Source organism: Lissotriton helveticus, chromosome 1_1, assembly GCF_964261635.1.
Source record: "Lissotriton helveticus chromosome 1_1, aLisHel1.1, whole genome shotgun sequence".
Classification (NCBI taxonomy): Eukaryota; Metazoa; Chordata; class Amphibia; order Caudata; family Salamandridae; genus Lissotriton; species Lissotriton helveticus.
The window spans coordinates 1,386,157,999-1,386,175,749 of NC_136057.1; the positions used below are offsets into that span (position 1 = coordinate 1,386,157,999).

The window sequence follows — 17,751 nt, forward strand, 5'->3', positions numbered from 1 at the left end:
CCTCAGAGGTAGCTGTGTGCTCTATAAATACCATGAATTGAACCCTTGTACAAATCCACCCGACTATTATACTCCGGACTGTGACCTCTTATACTGCCCATCTCAATTTTATTACCAAATACAGAAAACTAGGCAGGGCTGCTCAAAGTCAGAAAACGCTTGGGGTTTATGGTTTTGGGGAACTAAGGATTTACTCTGATTTGTTTTTTCTAATGGATTATCTGCCTTTGTAACCCCCACAGAAGAGGCAGACGAGCTGGAGCACTTGGTGACATCAAAGAAAGAGTCTGTGCAGTTCGACCATCCCAACCACACTGTGACTGTGACCACGGTCAGCGATCTGGATCTTTCTGGAGTGGGCCTGCTGGGTCTGGATAGCTGGGGGGTACGTTTCTGCACTGTGAATGGAAGGATAGACATTTGCCAAAGATCGCTAAGTGGTGGAAGGCATGAGCACAGATCATATTTTTTTCCACGTTTCTTCAGTGTTGTGATGGTCTTCAGAGGGCCTTCCATTTCCTGCCCTCACAAAGGTGTAATCATGGAAATGCTATCTCGGTGAAAGTGGGGTGACACATGAAGGGAGCAAGAAGGGTTTTCAGCGTTGGAAAGAACCTCATTCCCTCCTCCACATGTTAATTGTCTTAATGAAACAAAAGGAGTTAAATCCATAGAGATCACGTTTACATCTCAGAAATTCCATGTTTTGTCCATGTGTTTATACTTCATATTCTCCTTGCTTTAGTGTCTCCTCTATCTTCAACTTGCTGTGGCTTCTCTGTTCTGTCCTTCCTTTCCTTTACATCCGTCCAAAACTATTAAACCCATGAAACTGATCAGAAATCTCAGTCATATCCCTCCCGACTTACTTGAATCCAAACTTCAGGCACAGCTTCTCGCTATCCCTCCTTCCCTCAACACGAACAAACTAACCGAACAATATAACAGAGCTGTCACTGCTACCCTTGACCTTCTAGCACCACTCAAACTCAAAAAACAAAGAAATATCCCCATCAAATCATGGTTTAACACAGACCTAAACATTGAAAGACGTAGACTCAGACTGACTGAAAGATTATGGAGGCAGCACCCTTCTCCTTCTAACCTGGCCAACCTCAGACTTGCTAGATCGTCCTACAAAAAACACATCTTTAGACAAAAAACTTCCTTCCTCAGATCACAACTAGATCGAGCTCAGAATAGGCCAAGAGAACTATTCAACATTGTGCGCAATCAAACTGCTTCGGCCCCCCTGTCCCACTGGCCTCAGACTAGATGTGAAGAAATAGCTCTCTTTTTTTCAGACAAAATTAAACTAATTGAGCAATCCTTCCACTCTACTGCGATCCCTACCACCAATCCGAACACCTCTCTAAATATACCACCCTCCATCAGAACTCCCCCTACACCCTCTACGGCCCATCATAACTCTGATCTCCCTTACCCCTCCTTGCCCCCCAATTTCCTGGACTCCAATCATCCTAACTCTCTTACTAAAAATAATGCCGCTTGGCTTAACTTCCAGCCAGTCACGGAAAGAGACGTCTTTAACATAATTTCCAAACTCAAGCCTTCCTCCCACACCAAAGACCCTCTTCCATCCAAACTTGTCCAAAACCTTAAACATATCATCACCCCTACCTGGACCTCTATTATCAACAGCTCCCTTGCCATCGGCTGTGTCCCCACTTCATTGCAACTAGGCCAAATCACCCCCATTATCAAAAATCCTTTGGCAGACCCAAACGACCTCAATAACCTTCGTCCCATCTCCAACCTTCCCCTTCTTTCTAAAGCCCTGGAAAAATGTGTTCTTCTCCAACTAGAGAGACACATTGAACACTTTAACTTACTAGACCCCTTCCAATCTGGCTTTAGGAAAGGATGCAGCACTGAAACCGCCATGCTAAACATTGTTGATGACATACATCCACCACTCACTCGACAATGGCAAATCTAGCCTTCTGATCCTCCTTGATCTCTCTGCAGCGTTTGATACTGTTAACCACTCTACTCTATGTTCTTAGAGATCGATTCGGCCTAAATGGTATGACACACAAATGGTTCGTCTCATACCTACAACACCGTTCTCAACAAATCAAAATCCAAAATTGCCTATCTAACCCTACCTCCATCTCCTTAGGAGTTCCGCAAGGATCCATCCTCTCTCCCTCTCTCTTTGACCTTTTCATGGAACCCCTCACACTCATTCTTAAACAAGCCGGGATCAACTACCATCTCTATGCCGATGACACCCAACTCTATTATAAGATTAAAACCCATGCTGACATCCTTCACCTCAACAACACTCATCAAGATTCAAGCCTGGTTCCACACTAACCACCTCAAACTCAACCCTAAAAAAACTGAAATAATTCTTTTTTCCCCTAAAAACAACCAGCTCCCTATTCAGAATTGGATCTCTGACCTTAATGCCCTCAACTGCTCCTTATCTTTGTCCTCCTCAGTCAAATCACTAGGTATCTCACTTGACGACCTCCTAACCTCAAGACACACATCAATAATTCTGCCAAAGGAGCCCTCTTCACTCTCCGCCACCTTAAGAAAATCAAGCCCTTCATCCCTATCGATGATTTCAAACTAGCAGTCCAATCCCTTGTTCTTTCTCGCATCGACTATGGCAATGCCATTCTCACCGGAATTCCCAAGATCCACCTCGCACCGCTTAAATCTGTGCTGTACCTTGCAGCTAGGCTTACCTCTGACTGCAAGCGATTCGACCACATCTCCCCTACCCTTAAAATCCTTAAATGGCTCCCCATTGAAGGTAGATCCACGTACAAAACAGCCTGCATTACACACAAAATTCTCCATCAGAATACACCGACCTACCTCGCTAACAAACTCACAAAAGCCGGTTGCTCCCGTTCCTTGAGAAGCACAAACACCATCCTTCTCATCCCCCCCTTCAAAAAAAGAAAACCACCCAGTCTCGGTCCTTTTCCGGCAACGCTCCATGCATTTGGAATGCCCTTCCAACTGACCTTCGTTGCAACCCTTCCTACCCTTGCTTCAAAAAAGAACTCAAACTACATCTCCTCAATAAATATTGGGGACCATAATCCATATCTGCTATCTTCCACTGGCCACTTCTGTCCGACCTCAGATACATCCGCCTCCCTTCTTTTCAGCCTTACTTCGCCCTTCCTCCTCGTCACTTACACCTCCCTGTTTACCACCTTCACTCCTCCCTGCACCCCCCCTTCCCTTGTCCTCCGCCTGCCCTCATTTCTGCCCCTCCTGCTCTCGTCCTTACAAACCCAATTCTGACCACCAACCTCCCTATCCTCCGCAATTTTTAATGTATGCCTGGTTATTTTTGATTATCACATCTCCCACTTTTCGGTGTTCTTATTTCCCATATTTATCACTGTGAAATATGTCTGGTGGAGACTTATGTTGTTTATACTTTTATGATATGTATGACCCATGTCTTACTGACCTTCTTGTCTCAAAAATGTAAAGCGCTCTGATACCCCTGGGTCCAGCCAGGCTATATAAAACCTCTAAATAAATAAATAAACATCTGCATATGTTTTCTGCTCTCTCCTCCCTTTGTTTTGGCAGTGTTGTTTACACTATTTGTTGCATCTCCTACACTGTCCTCCATTTGCCCTTGTCTTCTGACTGCTCCCTCCAGTCTGAATGATTGTGACATTGTCATATGCAGCCTTTGCTGTACTGCGTTCACAACCTTCTGTTTCCTGTTACAGGCTGGAGACGAGGAGGAAGAGGTTGACCTAAAAAAGGATGAAAGATCTGTGGAAAAAGCACTTCCCAAAAAGGCTGGAGACCCACTCCTGTCCAAAAAGTGAGTGTTCATTGAAGGGATGAGGGTAGCACGCTATGGCTCAAGGGCATCCTGAATCTATTACTCAAGATGGTGGTGACTTTAGTTCAGGGGAGAAGTAGTACTTCAAGGGGTTTAGCACAAACCAGGGCCGGAGTGGAGTTAAAATCACGTGACTAGAGCTTTCTCAGGAAGCAGCAACATAAATGGAGAAGTGCAGGAAGTAATGAGTGAAGCTTGACGCTAGTTAAACCTCTTCGGTATCAGGCATTCAGAGAGGACTGCATGCTTTGTTGTGTTTTCTTTTTCACAGGTTGTATTTTCAGTGTTACAGGGTTAGAGCAAGACCAGCTCCTGTTTAGAGATATAACTTTGGACAAGAGTGGCCTCCTTTCAGAGACCTCACTTAAGTCTGTGTCCGAGTTGGAGCAAAACCAACTCCTATTCCGAGACTAGAGCTTAGCATGTCAAATCTTGATTAAGACTTGATTCTGTGTCATTCGAACATGTATATTGCAGTTTAGAGACTGGACTTAAGTTTGTGTCTTTATTGGAGGAAGACCGGCTCTTGACAAGGAGACTAGTTCAGCCTGTCTGGGTTTTGAATAATATCAGCAGGTGTCTTGAGGCAGGCCTTTGGTTGGGGTGGGCGGAATTTGCGTAATCGTGTTACGCAAATCTCCGCGAAACGGTAAAAAATCTCCGAACATGCAGAAATTCCGGGGAATCGCGCGGATTTGCTTGTTCGCGATGCTTTTTTCCTGTGCGCAATCACTGTTTGCGTGCTCGGGGGGGAAATATCTCGCAAACACGCATTTTGAGATCGCGAACAAGCAAAGAATTTCGTAAAGTCACGGAACGCAGAATTTTGGGCAATTTCGCGTTCTCCGCGGAACGCAAAATTACCCAAGTTCTGCAAATTCCGCGAGCGGAACGGAATTTACCACCCAGGCCTAGCCTTTGGTCTGAACAGGGAGCTCGTCTTGTTCTAATCATGACATACAGTACTTCGGTCTTTCCAGATTAAGAGAGAATCGTCCCAATTCAAAGAAATAACTCTTTTCTCATCAGGGTCTGCAGTACTCTACTCATGTATGCCGTGGACATGACTGGGGCTGAGAATCAGCAAAATAGAAAGGATGGGCATTCTGTATTAAAAGCTGGGTCAAAAAGCAGTCTGCTTTGCAACTGAACCTTCATGTTTTTGCTTTGATACATGCATAACTGGCATAGCAAAACAGCCATTGGTATTATTCACAGAATGCTACCAAATGGCAGTAAATGCAGGCATTGTGATTTGCAAGGAACAGCAAACCTCCCTGCATTCACATTTGAAAAGTGGTCCTTTGAAGGTGCAGAGCCTGCATCTAAAAAGAGAAATCGCAACCTATGTGCGGACATCAATGGGAGCTTGCAGTGGTCCTCTGAACCTCTCTGCCTGATCTCATTTCCCCGATGCCCACCCCTGTTACTCTGCTAAATCATAGGGCCTGCTTTCACAGGTATCTGATCAGTGGCTCACAGTTGCTGTTGCAAACCATTGATGTATTCTATTGCTATTCAGAAGGATGAAGGGGGGGAGGGGGGGACCCTTTCACACCCTTCACATCTTCCTAATCACTGTGGCTCTCAGAGGTACCTTGAATGTTCGGAAGCCATTTGTGGCTCACAAACTACCTTTTGTATATTGTGACTTGGACTTTGTGATCACAAGGCCTTTGATTTTGTCAATGTCAGGCTCTGCAAAAGCAAAATCATTTAGTATATTTGAAATCTAAATACTTTTTTTTCCTTTTTGGATGTGCAGAGAAGCGTGGTGGTGAGCTCAAAAGAAAATACATGTTTAGGAAAGTTCAGAATTAACCTGGATATGTGAGTCAATTCTTTACGGCTTACTGCCTGGGGTTATTTTACAGATGGATCATTCTTAATTTGTTTGCATATGCAGCAAGAACTGGACATTATTCCCACTGTATCCAGCTATCAACAACACCTTCATCAGCTCCTACTCTTATTAATTATTTCACAATCCTCAGCTGCTTGGGGATTTTAACGTGTTCAGATTTATTATTTGTAAGGGAGCGGGTGTCTGTAGCTATGCTAAACACCAGTGACTAGGATTATGGTGCTATACAGTTTCTTTATTTGTTCATTCTTTTAACAGTTCAAATATACTGGGGTTCTCCTGGTTGGAGTAATTCCCTTTTCTCCACCAGCTGTCTCCCAGAGGAAGGGGGGAAGAAGACCGTCCTGGTTCCACCTTGCTTTCGAGGTCTCGGTATCGATGAATGATTAAACTCAAAACAGAAAGAAATAATACGAGGGTCAGTTGAAAGGAAGCGTAAACACTCCCTGATGCAGGGTAGTGGGAGTGAGGGATTAAATCACCAAGACGCCAACACCATTGGGACCCTTTTGTGACCTCCCGCTCTATCACCGCCCTCCCCTACCCGTGTCCTGGAAATTCCTGAAGGTTCGCCTGTACCTTGCTAAGCCACCCTCTTCCTGGAGGGTGGCGGGGCAGAACACGGTCTTGTTGGCCTCCTGGCTTGACGTCTTCCTCTGGGGTAGCGCTTTTTTCTCTGTCTCTCTTCGATTCCTCCGGTCTCCGCAGCCTCCGCGGCGTCCTTTCTAGCTCCGGAATAGTCTCTCTCATACCTCTGGGTGCTCTCTTCTTGTTCCGTCCGGCATCTCCTCTGATAGGGCGGCTGTAGGAAACGCCACAGGCCACGCCTCCGGGGACTCCTCTGATAGATTTTCCTTAAAGGGCTCCAGACCGGCCTGCATAGAAGGCAACAGTACTCAGTTAACTCTCTCAGTGGGGTCCGAAGGCCAAGCAGTTCCCCTGTCTTTCGTGGATTCCTGACACATTTCAAAAGTAGATGTGCAGCAGCTGGTTCAGTACGTGGGAGTAGAACTCACTTCCTTGAAATTCACCTCACCAAGATTGGGTATTCATTCCATCACCTATCCAAACAGCTAGCGCTCATCTTATCTAAAATTCTGTTGTTGGCATTTGTACATTGCAAAATCTGCTGTTCTTGCTTCACCGTACTTTCGGTTGTGCTCTGATGAGGTTTAGCATGTTGTAGTCCATGTACAATGCTGCATGGTGGGACTTGCTTGTTGTGGTATTTGTAGATGGATGTAAAAGGTAATATGCAGTGTTGCTGGATAGTTTGGAGATCATTGGGATATGAACGTCTAGTAGTGGTGGCGGAAAAAGCATGGCCTAAGTTAATTACTAACTTCTTGTGTAACTAATACATCAGTAGCCTCCACTTACCCTGGTGTGTAGGAAATGATAGGATGGTAGGATATGATATTGCCACTAGGTGTTGATACCGTGTCCAGAGGTTCCCCAAATGTGTACAGGGCTTAATGTAATACCCAAACGGCTCTATTAGTGGTAGTGTGGGCGTGCAACCTTAGGCCTAACATAGCGGGTTGTAAGACATTTATTGCACCCACATGATCAATAATGGACACACTACTCAAGAAGGAGATCCAGACCAATTTTATAAAATTATTACTTCGGTTGTACTTTATTTTAAGACCCAGGTCTTCATAATGAGGTAAGTAAATTTTTTTTTTTATATATATATATTTCTTTTGATTGAAACAAGGCATCAATAAATACACTGGTGCATAGTACAGAAAAGGGTCAATCAACGTCAACATTCAATACAAAAGTTCTTGGCCGGGGGGAGCCATACATCCATATCATAAACGCTTATTCAATCGGGTCATGGGGAAGTTGGATCATCAAGACTACATTTGCAGGTGGTACACAAATATTCCCTATGTATTCATTCCAGGGGCCCCAAATATTATTCCACTTCCGAGGACGACCCCTTGCCAGATAAACAGTTTTTTCACGGAACATACACCAATCCATACTTTCTTTCCATCCCTCTATCGATGGCGGCCTATCAGAACCCCACAGTTGTGCTACATTTCGCTTAGCGATCATGGTCCCCGTGACCCATTGGGTCTGTGCAGTATTTAGATCCGTGGGCTCCCAGATATTTAGAAGGCATCTCCTAGCCTCCGGCAAGAGAGCCACCCCTGTAACTTCATGCATGACATTGTAAACAGAGCCCCAATAATTCACCATATGTCGACACTCCCAGATGATATGAAGGAACGTCCCCAATAGGCCACATCCCCGCTTACACAAACCCTCCTCCGCTAGACCCATTTTAATCAAACGTGGACCCGTGACATAAACTCTGTGGAGTATCTTAAGCTGGACAAGTCTCAATCTTGCTGGGATCGCAACCTCCTTTGGAGAGGAGATCGCAGATTGCCAGTCCTCATCATCAATTTCAAGGCCATCTCGGGTCCACCTCTCCCTCAGATCTACCAAAAGATCAACTCTGTGATTAATCAGTTTTTTATACACCAGGGAAATGGTGCTATCGGGCATATGTCCATCTAGTATACGGTCTTCCAAGGGGATGCCTCTGGTATCCTCTCCCCCTCAGGGAAGACAGTTCGCAGTGCATGTCTGACCTGCGCATAACGAAAATACTCCGTACCACTCAGCTCATATTCCTTTTGTAGGTCAGCAAATGATTTAATCTTTCCCTTCACCCAGAGATCACCTACAGTGGTTTTTCCAATCAGTTCCCATTTATCAAAACCCTTCGTGTTCCATAGTTTGCCAAATCTGTCTGAACCAAAGAGTGGGGCAGCCAGAGTCAATCTGTCTTTCCAACCAAGCGAAGTAGTAACATCATGCCCTATGCGCCCCACACCCTAGTCGGCCCTGTCAGGGTTTTTTCAACTGATTTAGTGTACAGTGCTCTGCTATAATTGCCACCCGGAAGCACCCACCTATCCATGGCGTAGCCGGGATCAGTCGCAGATCCATATGTACCATGATTTATAGCCCCTAGCTGCGACGCCCAATAATATCTCTTGATGTCGGGGAGGGCGATCCCTCCGTCATACCACGGGAGCGTTAGTTTGGCCAACTTTATACGTGGCCTGCCGTCCCAGAGTAGTTTACGCTGCAAACCCTCCACTTCACGGAAATAGCTTGCAGGAACGACATCTAAGGTGTTTTGGAGGGCATAAAGGAAACGCGGCAGGGACATCTTTTTAAAAAGGGCCGCTCGTCCCAACATCGAAAGTGGAAGTCTCTGCCACTCAACCACATCACTTTTCAGCCGAGCCAATGGAGGAAGAAGGTTTTGCTCATACCGGATCATAGGATCCATGGAAATATAAACACCAAGATATTTGAACCCTTCCCTTACAATTTGAATGGGGCAGTTCCGAGGCAAAACTGGGGCGTCACCATGTAAGACATACAAATAAGATTTCGTCCAATTTATAATCAATCCCGAATTTCTGCCATACGACGCCAACACATCACAGAGGACAATTAGAGACTTCCTCGGAGAGGAAAGATAAAGCAAGATATTGTCAGCATATAGAGAGATCCGATGCTCAAACTGTGGAGACCAACGAATACCCTTGATCGAGGGCTCCCAGCGGAGCCAAGCCGCTAATTGCTCGAGAGCCAGCGAAAACAGAAGTGGGGAGAGGGGGGCAGCCCTGCCTAGTGCCCCGCCCAAGACCAAATGGCGCCGAGACACGACCATTAACGACTACCTGCGCGAGTGGCTCAGTATACAATAGACGTACCCAGCTAATGAACTCCGGACCAAAACCAAACTTAGCCACACCAGCCCCTAAATACGGCCATTCCACCGTATCAAAAGCCATCATCTCGTCGAGTGACGCCACGATAGCATGCTCCTGCAAGGTTTGGGCCCTCGCAAGAACCCCATGCAATGGTCTCCGATTCAAGGCTGTATTTCGATGTGGAATAAATCCCGATTGATCGGGATGGACGAGTTCACCAATGACTTTTATTAATCTATTGGACAGTATCTTAGTCAATATCTTAGGCTCTGCATTCAACAATGATCGGCCTGTATGAAGCGCAGCTAGTTCTGGGCTTTCCTTCCTTATGAATCACCACAATCAATGCCAGTCTCTGATCCCGGGGGAGAACACCACACTCTTGAGACTCCAAAAACATATCTCTCAAATAGGGGGCGACTCTATCGGGACAAAGCTTATATAATTCGATAGGGAGACCATTGGGACCCATCGCTTTTCCGGTATTCAAGGATCGCACTGTCAAAGCTACCTCATCGGCGGTAAGTTTACTGTGCATAAGGTCCCGATCCTCCACCGACAGACATGGAAGCTTAATATATCCCTCAATAGTAGACTCGAATCTTCCTCCGGTCTATCTGAGACGGACGTATAAATATTCCGGAAGTATTCAGCAAAGCGGTTAACTACCTCCTGCGGGTCGGTCACACAAGTCCCGTCCGTAGCTTCAACCTCTGGGACGACCCGATCTGCTCGATCTTTCTTGTCCAGCCAGGCTATCAACTTACCGGCCTTATCACCTACATCATACAGACGCCCCTGTTGCTCACGACCAAGAGCCCTCGCGCTGTCAGTGACCAATGTCCTATACTCAAGCTGCTTAAGCTGTAAAACATGCAATCTGGCGCGGGTCACCTCCTGCTCCAATTCCATTTCTATATTAGCTATTTCGGACTCAATTCTCACTACGTCCTCCTCCTTCTGCCTTTTAACACCCGCGATCAGGGATAAAGCCTGACCCCTGACTACAGTTTTAAACGCCTCCCACAACGAAATCGACGATGAGACTGATCCCTCATTATCCTGGAAATAATGCTCTAACGCTTTTATCAAATCTTTCCGGATTTTGGGATCACGTAGGTACCAGGAATTAATGGGGGCCACTCTACCATTGGAGCCGGTAGCAAAGTCGAAACTAAGCCAAAGAGGCGAATGATCAGATATACCTCTGGCCAAATGCCATACTTCAACAATAGATGAAGCCTGGGCCGCAGGCACCAGACCATAGTCAATCCGGTAAAGACTCCCATGAGCACCAGAATGAAAAGTGTATTGCCGTCGAGTAGGATGAAATAATCTCCAACTATCCACCAAACCCAGTGTTTCCACGAAGTCTGGAAGCCATCTTTGTGCTCGCCTCAAATCCCATGACGGAGATCTATCCAGGGTGCCAGAGACTACCGCATTGAAGTCTCCCCCCAATATCAACAATCCACTAGGAAGGTCCAGTACAACCTTACCCAACACAAGAAAGGTCGTGTTCTGCAGACCCGGGGGGACGTAAACCGAGACCAAAGAGGGTACGCCCCTCCCAACGTCCCGAAACCGCAGAATATCGTCCCCTTTCATCCTCAACGACCGAGTCAACAACAAACTGGAGAGAACCCCTAAGGAGGATCCCAACACCCCTGGACCCAGAAGTAAAACCCGCATGCGCCGCAAGCCGATATCCCTTCCTCTTCATTGCCTTACACACATTTCCAACCAAGTGAGTTTCCTGTAGGAGGACCACATCTGGGGAGTGTCTCTTAAGGAATTGTATGACCACACTATGCTTGATCTTGTCCCCCAACCCATTGATGTGCCAACACAATGCCCTCAACCCCCTTCCCCCATCATGAAACAGAAAGGAGATCCAACCCTCCTCCGAGCCCAGCACCTTACAGGAGTTAGCTTGAAATACAATGCCTTGTGAAAACTCAGACACAACATCAGAAAACAACAGTTACCCCCCACCTCCCCCCAAACATCACGTTACGCTACCCCCCACCCTGCACCCCTGCTGACGACTTTCAAGCCTCCCCAACTCGCAGTGTGCCTGTCGCCCCAACATCTAGACTAAACTACAAAAAGTAAGTCCGAGGAGGAAAGAGGCCTACCGATAGCCCGTTTATCCCCTTAATGTATCGTGCTAGGTGTGAATCAAAACAGTACAGATAAAAGGAAACCTTTCCCCCATTGTCCCCGGGTCCCAGAACCACAGTCATCATTCCTGTTCTTGCGCACTCCCATCTTCTCCTCCACTCTGTGTCTGGGGTTCCTGCCAGGCCTTCAAAGTGTCTAACCAGGCTGCAGCCATCTCCGGCTCATCGAAAAAATAAGTTCTATCTTCATGTTCAATCCTCAGTTTAGCCGGGTGAAGCATAGAGTATTTAAGTCCCATATCTCGAAGCCTTCTCTTCACCCCCATAAAATTCAGACTTTGCTTCTGGACTGTTTGTGTAAAGTCAGGAAAGAAACTGATGGACGAGTTTTCATACTTCAAGGAGCCTCCCGATCTGGAAGCTTGAAGGATAGCGTCTCTGTCTCTAAACTTGAATATTCTGGCTATCAAGGGCCGAGGCGGGGCACCGACACGCGACCTTCCTCCCGGAATTCTTTGGCCCCGCTCGACGGTAAAAAGCTTGCTCAGGCCTTTGGGGCCAAGATGGTTGGTTATGAGACCCTCCACGAAGAGATCAGCTGCCTGCCCTTCCGCATTTTCCGGGACCCCAATGATACGAACGTTATTCCTCCGGGCTCTCCCTTCAAAATCCTCCAGTCGACGGACAACACGGTCATTAGAGGCTTTCAGATTCCATACTTCGGGTTGTAGCTCCGAGACATCGTCCGTGAGACTAGCCGTTTTAATGTCCAAGGATTTCACTATCTCATTTACCTTTGTGAGGTCAGCCCGAATCAAATTGACTTCGATGGACACTGTATCAAGTTTATGAGCCAGGGTCGCCATCTTCTGTCCAAGCGAGAATTGGATCCCATCAAGGGTGGCCATTACGTCTTGTAATGTAGGCTCTGTTTCCAGGGCAGAGGCATCCTTTACTCCTTCCTGTGACTTTCCTAGTCCACTAGGCGATCCCTTAGTTTGGGCGTAACGGTCCATGTTGTTCGACTGCGTATACCTTCCCCCTCTGGTGGCCTTCTGCTGCCGTTTGTCCCCCTCCGGCTTGGTCGCCATTTTGGGGATACTGCTATACACGTTGGCAAATCCAGGGAGGCGGCACTCAGCAATTGTTATTCGTAGAACACTTCCAGTCCCTTACTTCCGACCCTCCAGGATAGCATGCCAATTATCCGTGACCACCGATGTCAGCTGGGGTGTCCAACAGTCAGACACACTCTTCAGCTGGGTCGCGAGTGCACCCGTCAAAACCGAAAGTGAAACCAAGTGAGGCTGTGGGGCCGGACCGTCCACTTCCGGTATACAGCGCCGTTGTTCTTGAACTACGCCACGGGCACTATGCCAACCCAGGCTCCGGGCATCCGAGAGAGACAGGCCGTAAACTTTGAGTCCATAACTCCGGTTTCCGGGGCGCCTTCGAGGTGCGGTTTGCAGCATTCAGATCGTCTTTGCTTCAACTGCAAGAATCACTCCACAGCATTCAGGATTAACGGCAGGATATAATCGGGTGGCTACGGGGGTCTCTGGAGCCCCAAGCTCATGCGGCCATCTTGGATGCGCGCGAAGCTCCTCCCAGGTAAGTAAATTTTTAATTAAAAAATACTTTTCACTTTAAAAAATCAACAACTTTTTCACACAGTCCAATGTTATCCTACGGGGAAAACAATATCTTGGTTACGCTTGGCCATCCGCTTTCGTTGAAACATTTTGTTTTAAGGAAGGAAGAGGCTTCTTAAGTCACCATGGTTTCACGGACTTTAAATATACATTTGTACGTCCCTCTTCCACACATAAATAACAAGACTGTCTGTTTTTAGCTCACTTGCAGTCTTTTAATAACTGCGGTGCTATGTATTTTCTCTCACAGAGAGTCTGGCGCGGCTGTGTAGTGTTATGGCCACTGTATTTCTGTGAAAGAAGCTATCAATTACAGTAAAATATAATGACTAGTTATAAAAACATCTGATGCAAAGACGTCGCGTGCATGCTAAATTTCCTACTTCTACCAGCCATAAAAACTTCCAGTGTCTGATGGAGAAACTGATAGAGATCCCCTCTGGACTGCTGGCCTGCCTCTATAACTCGGAAACGCTTTTTATTTCATGGTGTCTGCAAGTGCCTACTTTAATAATCCAAAAAGTATTTTAATTTACATTGCAGCCCAATTGGGCGATTCAGGGTTAGCCTAGTCAGACATGCCTGTCCTGTGACTGACCCTGTTCACTTCCTGTTGGCATTTCAGTAGCAAAAACTTGCTGAACAAAGTTCCTTTATAGGACAGCGTAGCTGTCAATTATTACCCCCTACTGGCACGTTTCAATACTGACGGGTTACACTGGCCGTGCTGCCGATTTTAAATCTGTAGTCTGCTGGTACCTCGTGCTGGTAAATGTCTTTTTATGACTCCCTTCCTAGTAACTCCACCCCCTTTTTGTTGCCCATCTTGACCACCAATTTATGGGCTCCCAGATTAAAGTACTTCTAATTCCAGCACTGGGTGTGAGCCCTGGTGGCAGTGGCATAGGAAGGATGCCAGAGGCCCCAGTGGAAAACAAGCATTGGCATAGCCAATAGGTCTCGCCTTTGGGACTTTATAAATGTGTAGCCATGCAACAGCTGATGTTGTTGCACCAAGGATATTGTGCTGCATAACTAAACACTTACAAGGTCCCAAAGGCAAGACCTATTGGCTATGCCAATTCCTGTTTAACTTTTCCGCCAAAGTAAACCAGGGGCTGCCATCTGCTGCTAGCGGTAGACCTTTGAAGCTTCCCTTCTTTGAGCACAGGATCATCATGGGGGAGGAGGCATGATACCTCTTCCCAGGATGTGCATTGTTTCTGGTCCCAGGGAAGCAGGTTCTCTCTACCTAGGGGTCCAGAAACATTTGTTTGCTCCCTCACAGGGGCATGCAGGCTGCAAGGGCAGTGGCATTATCCCAGTGAGGGTGTGTCCAAGGGACAAGCTCTCTGGCCCTAGCTACCTAGGATACCAGTTTTGGAGCGCAAATCTTTCTGGATTCACTTTGCTGTGCATTATTCCGCGGTATAGTGGTTGGGTCCGGAATCGTAGTCTTTTCTCTTTTTTTTTCTTCCGTAGCCCACTTGGGCGTCGACGTCCCACCTTTTGGTGTCCTTCCTGTGACGTTGGCACGCTTCCTGCGGAAGCTCCCACCTTTGGGCGCCATCTTCAGATTCTCTTTTCCACCGTTGGGCGCCATCTTCAGATTCTCTTTTCCACCGTTGGATCTAGATAGTCACCGAGAGGTTCCAGAGTTTTTAGAGAAAAGAAGGAAAAGACTGAAATCTACCGAAAAAGATTGGAGAATACATCCAGAAACAAGACCACTGAACTGGGACGACGAAGGAGGAGAACATCGAAGACTTCGACGTCCAACGGAGAATGCGCACACAGGGGGCCCCCTGAGCGCAGAAATGGACAAAACTCTGTTCAAATTCTGCCGCAATTGCCACCACAAGTACGCGCAAAAGGACCAGCACCCGGTTTGCAACCTCTGCCTGCCGGTCGACCACGAGAGCAAGGATTGCAACGCCTGCTCCATCTTCACCCCGTAGACTATCCGGGTTAGAGAGAGACAGAGGAGAGCCAACTACAACATGCAAGGCCACGGTCAACCTCCGTCGCTTCAGGACTTGGGCCTCTCCGGTGAGGAAGAGGACAACATCGCCGAAGAAGCAGATGACTACACGGTCGTAGAGACCGATAAGAAAAGATCAAAAGAGGTAGGAGAGACAACGAACCCTAAATCCCTGACAGACTCTCGAAAGCCTGAGTCAGACTCTTGAAAAACAGAGTCCACGAAAGCAGCACTGGCGCCGAAAATGTAGACGGCCGCAGCTGCATCCAAGGACAAACAGCCCAGCGGATCCTTCAAAAAGGACTCCAGATGGCGAAAACACAAGAAAAGCCTAGTCGTCGAAGCACGTCCCCAAAAAGGCACGCTCGACGCCGAAAGACTAGGACCCGAAGGCTACTTCGACGTCGAAGAGATCAGCCAAATCGCTCGACGCCGAACAGGCCGCCGAAATAGAAAGGAAAAAGATATGGCTTGAGGCCGAAATGGATAACATCCTGCAAAGGAAAAGAGAATTCGACAAGCGGATGTAAAGGTTCACCATCCCGTCGAAGACTACGATCGTCAAGGTCGAGGACGAAGAAGAGTTCGACGCTGGAGAGCTGCCGAAAACTCCCGAACACCAAGAGGAAGAGGGTCTATACTATGACGAGGAAGACCAGCACACAAGTTTGGGCTCGGCATCCTCGGTGGCGCAGTACCTGGATTGGCAGGACCTCGACGCAAAAAGCCCAGAAGAGGCCGTGGAGACGTATCCTTCGAGGCCTTCGCCGCCAGATGACATTGGGAACGCGGCAACAGCTTATGGAGTGAAACTGGAGCAAGAAAAACCAAAAGCCTGCTTCCTCTTAGAGACCCTGCTCCCCTCTCAAACCAGTAGTCAATTCCTCTCCATGCTACCAAGTGTACTGGACCAGGGGACGGAGGCATTCAAGGAACCAGCAAGCTGCAGGTCTGTCACACCTAGGACAGAGAAGAAATACAAACACTCCTCTAAAGATCCTCTCTACATCCAGGGATCCGTCACGGCTGACTCCATCATTGCAGCAACAGCCAGGAAAAGGGCCAACGTTCTCACAAACTCAGGCCCACCACCAAAGAAAGCAAGAGGATAGACCTCACTGGAAGGAAAATTGAAAGGAATGCGGCAGTACACTGGCGCATTGCCATCTCTAATGCCCTACTCAACAGACATATGTACCAGCATTGGGACGAGGTCGGACAGCTGCACAACACCTCCTTGAGCAATACCAACAGAGCAACAGACTTGGGTGGAGGAAGGCAAGAATATAGCAAACTCATGCCTGAAATCAGCCCTGGATGCAGCAGACTCATGATGATTTGGGTCACAGAAAGAAGGCATGCCTGGCTGAGGATCTTCGGCTTCAAGCCGGAAGTACAGAATAACATTCTGAACACCCCCTTTAATGGAGAAACCCTGTTCGGAGCACCAGTAGATGAGAAGCTCACCTAACTCCAAAAAGAAAACTAAACTGCAAGGTTCATGGGGGCCTTGCAATTCAGAGGAATGAGAAGAGGCACCCCGACTCGTAGGCCAAACGGAAGAGGGGAAACCAGCTGGGAACGTCACATCAGACATTCCAGCAGAGCTACCAGGGCGACAATCAAGCACAGCGGGGCCAGTAAAAACAAACCTGGCAATACCAGCTTTGGGGCCAGTCCTTTCGCGGGAGGGCGAATGGACGAGGGCAAACAAGAAGAGGGGGCCAGCAACCCGCCGCAAAGTGACTCCGCACCACCAAGCGTGCCCACCCACCCGACACCTCTATGGGAGGGGCACAACAAAGTCAACGAAAAAGGGTTACACAGGCTAAAGATCAACGAACATGTTACACCAGTAGGAGGCAGACTAAAACACTTCTTCCAGGAATGGAAGAAATTAACAACGGACAAATGTATACTGAATATCATACAGTTCGGAAACTGCATAGAACTGGAAAAGAAACCACCAAACAGGAAACCAAAAAGAAAAGCGCGCTCCGCAAAAGAACTAGCTCTACTCACCGAGGAAGCACAAGAACTCCTCCACCAAGAGGCCATAGAAACAGTACCATTCAAAGAAAGAAATAAAGAAGTATACTCTAACTACTTCCTCGTACCAAAGGTGGGCGAAACGTTAAGACCCATCCTGGATAGACGGTTCCTAAACTAATACATAAAAACACAAAAATTCAAAATGACATCTCTACAAGAAGTCATTCCTCAGATAAGGGACGGAGTCTTTATGTCCACCATAGACCTAAAAGACGCCTACCTACACATTCCCATGAACCGGCAGCACAAACATTTACTGAGTTTGCCATCAACAAAGCACACTACCAGTTCGCTGCCCTGGACTAAAATCCGCACCAAGGGTCTTCACCAAGTGCCTCGCAGCCGTGGCAGCGCACCTGTGGAGGGAAGGGATTCATGTATACCCCTCAACGACTGGCTGATAAAAGCAAGTTTCTACAAACAATGCAAAGAACATGCACAACGGGTCACAGAGACACTAACAGAACTGGGATTCTC

At 47.3% G+C, this 17,751-nt stretch overlaps 1 protein-coding gene across 1 annotated transcript in view; it reads left to right on the top strand.

Moving 5' to 3' along the window:
• The window catches only part of NOL12 (nucleolar protein 12), a 66,632-nt gene that overhangs the window by 41,300 nt on the left and 7,581 nt on the right, over positions 1–17,751 (top strand). The window contains exons 4-5 of the mRNA XM_078684087.1: positions 243–385; positions 3,735–3,832. Of these exons, the coding sequence (XP_078540213.1) occupies positions 243–385; positions 3,735–3,832 (241 nt within the window). The remainder of the gene's footprint in view (positions 1–242; positions 386–3,734; positions 3,833–17,751) is intronic.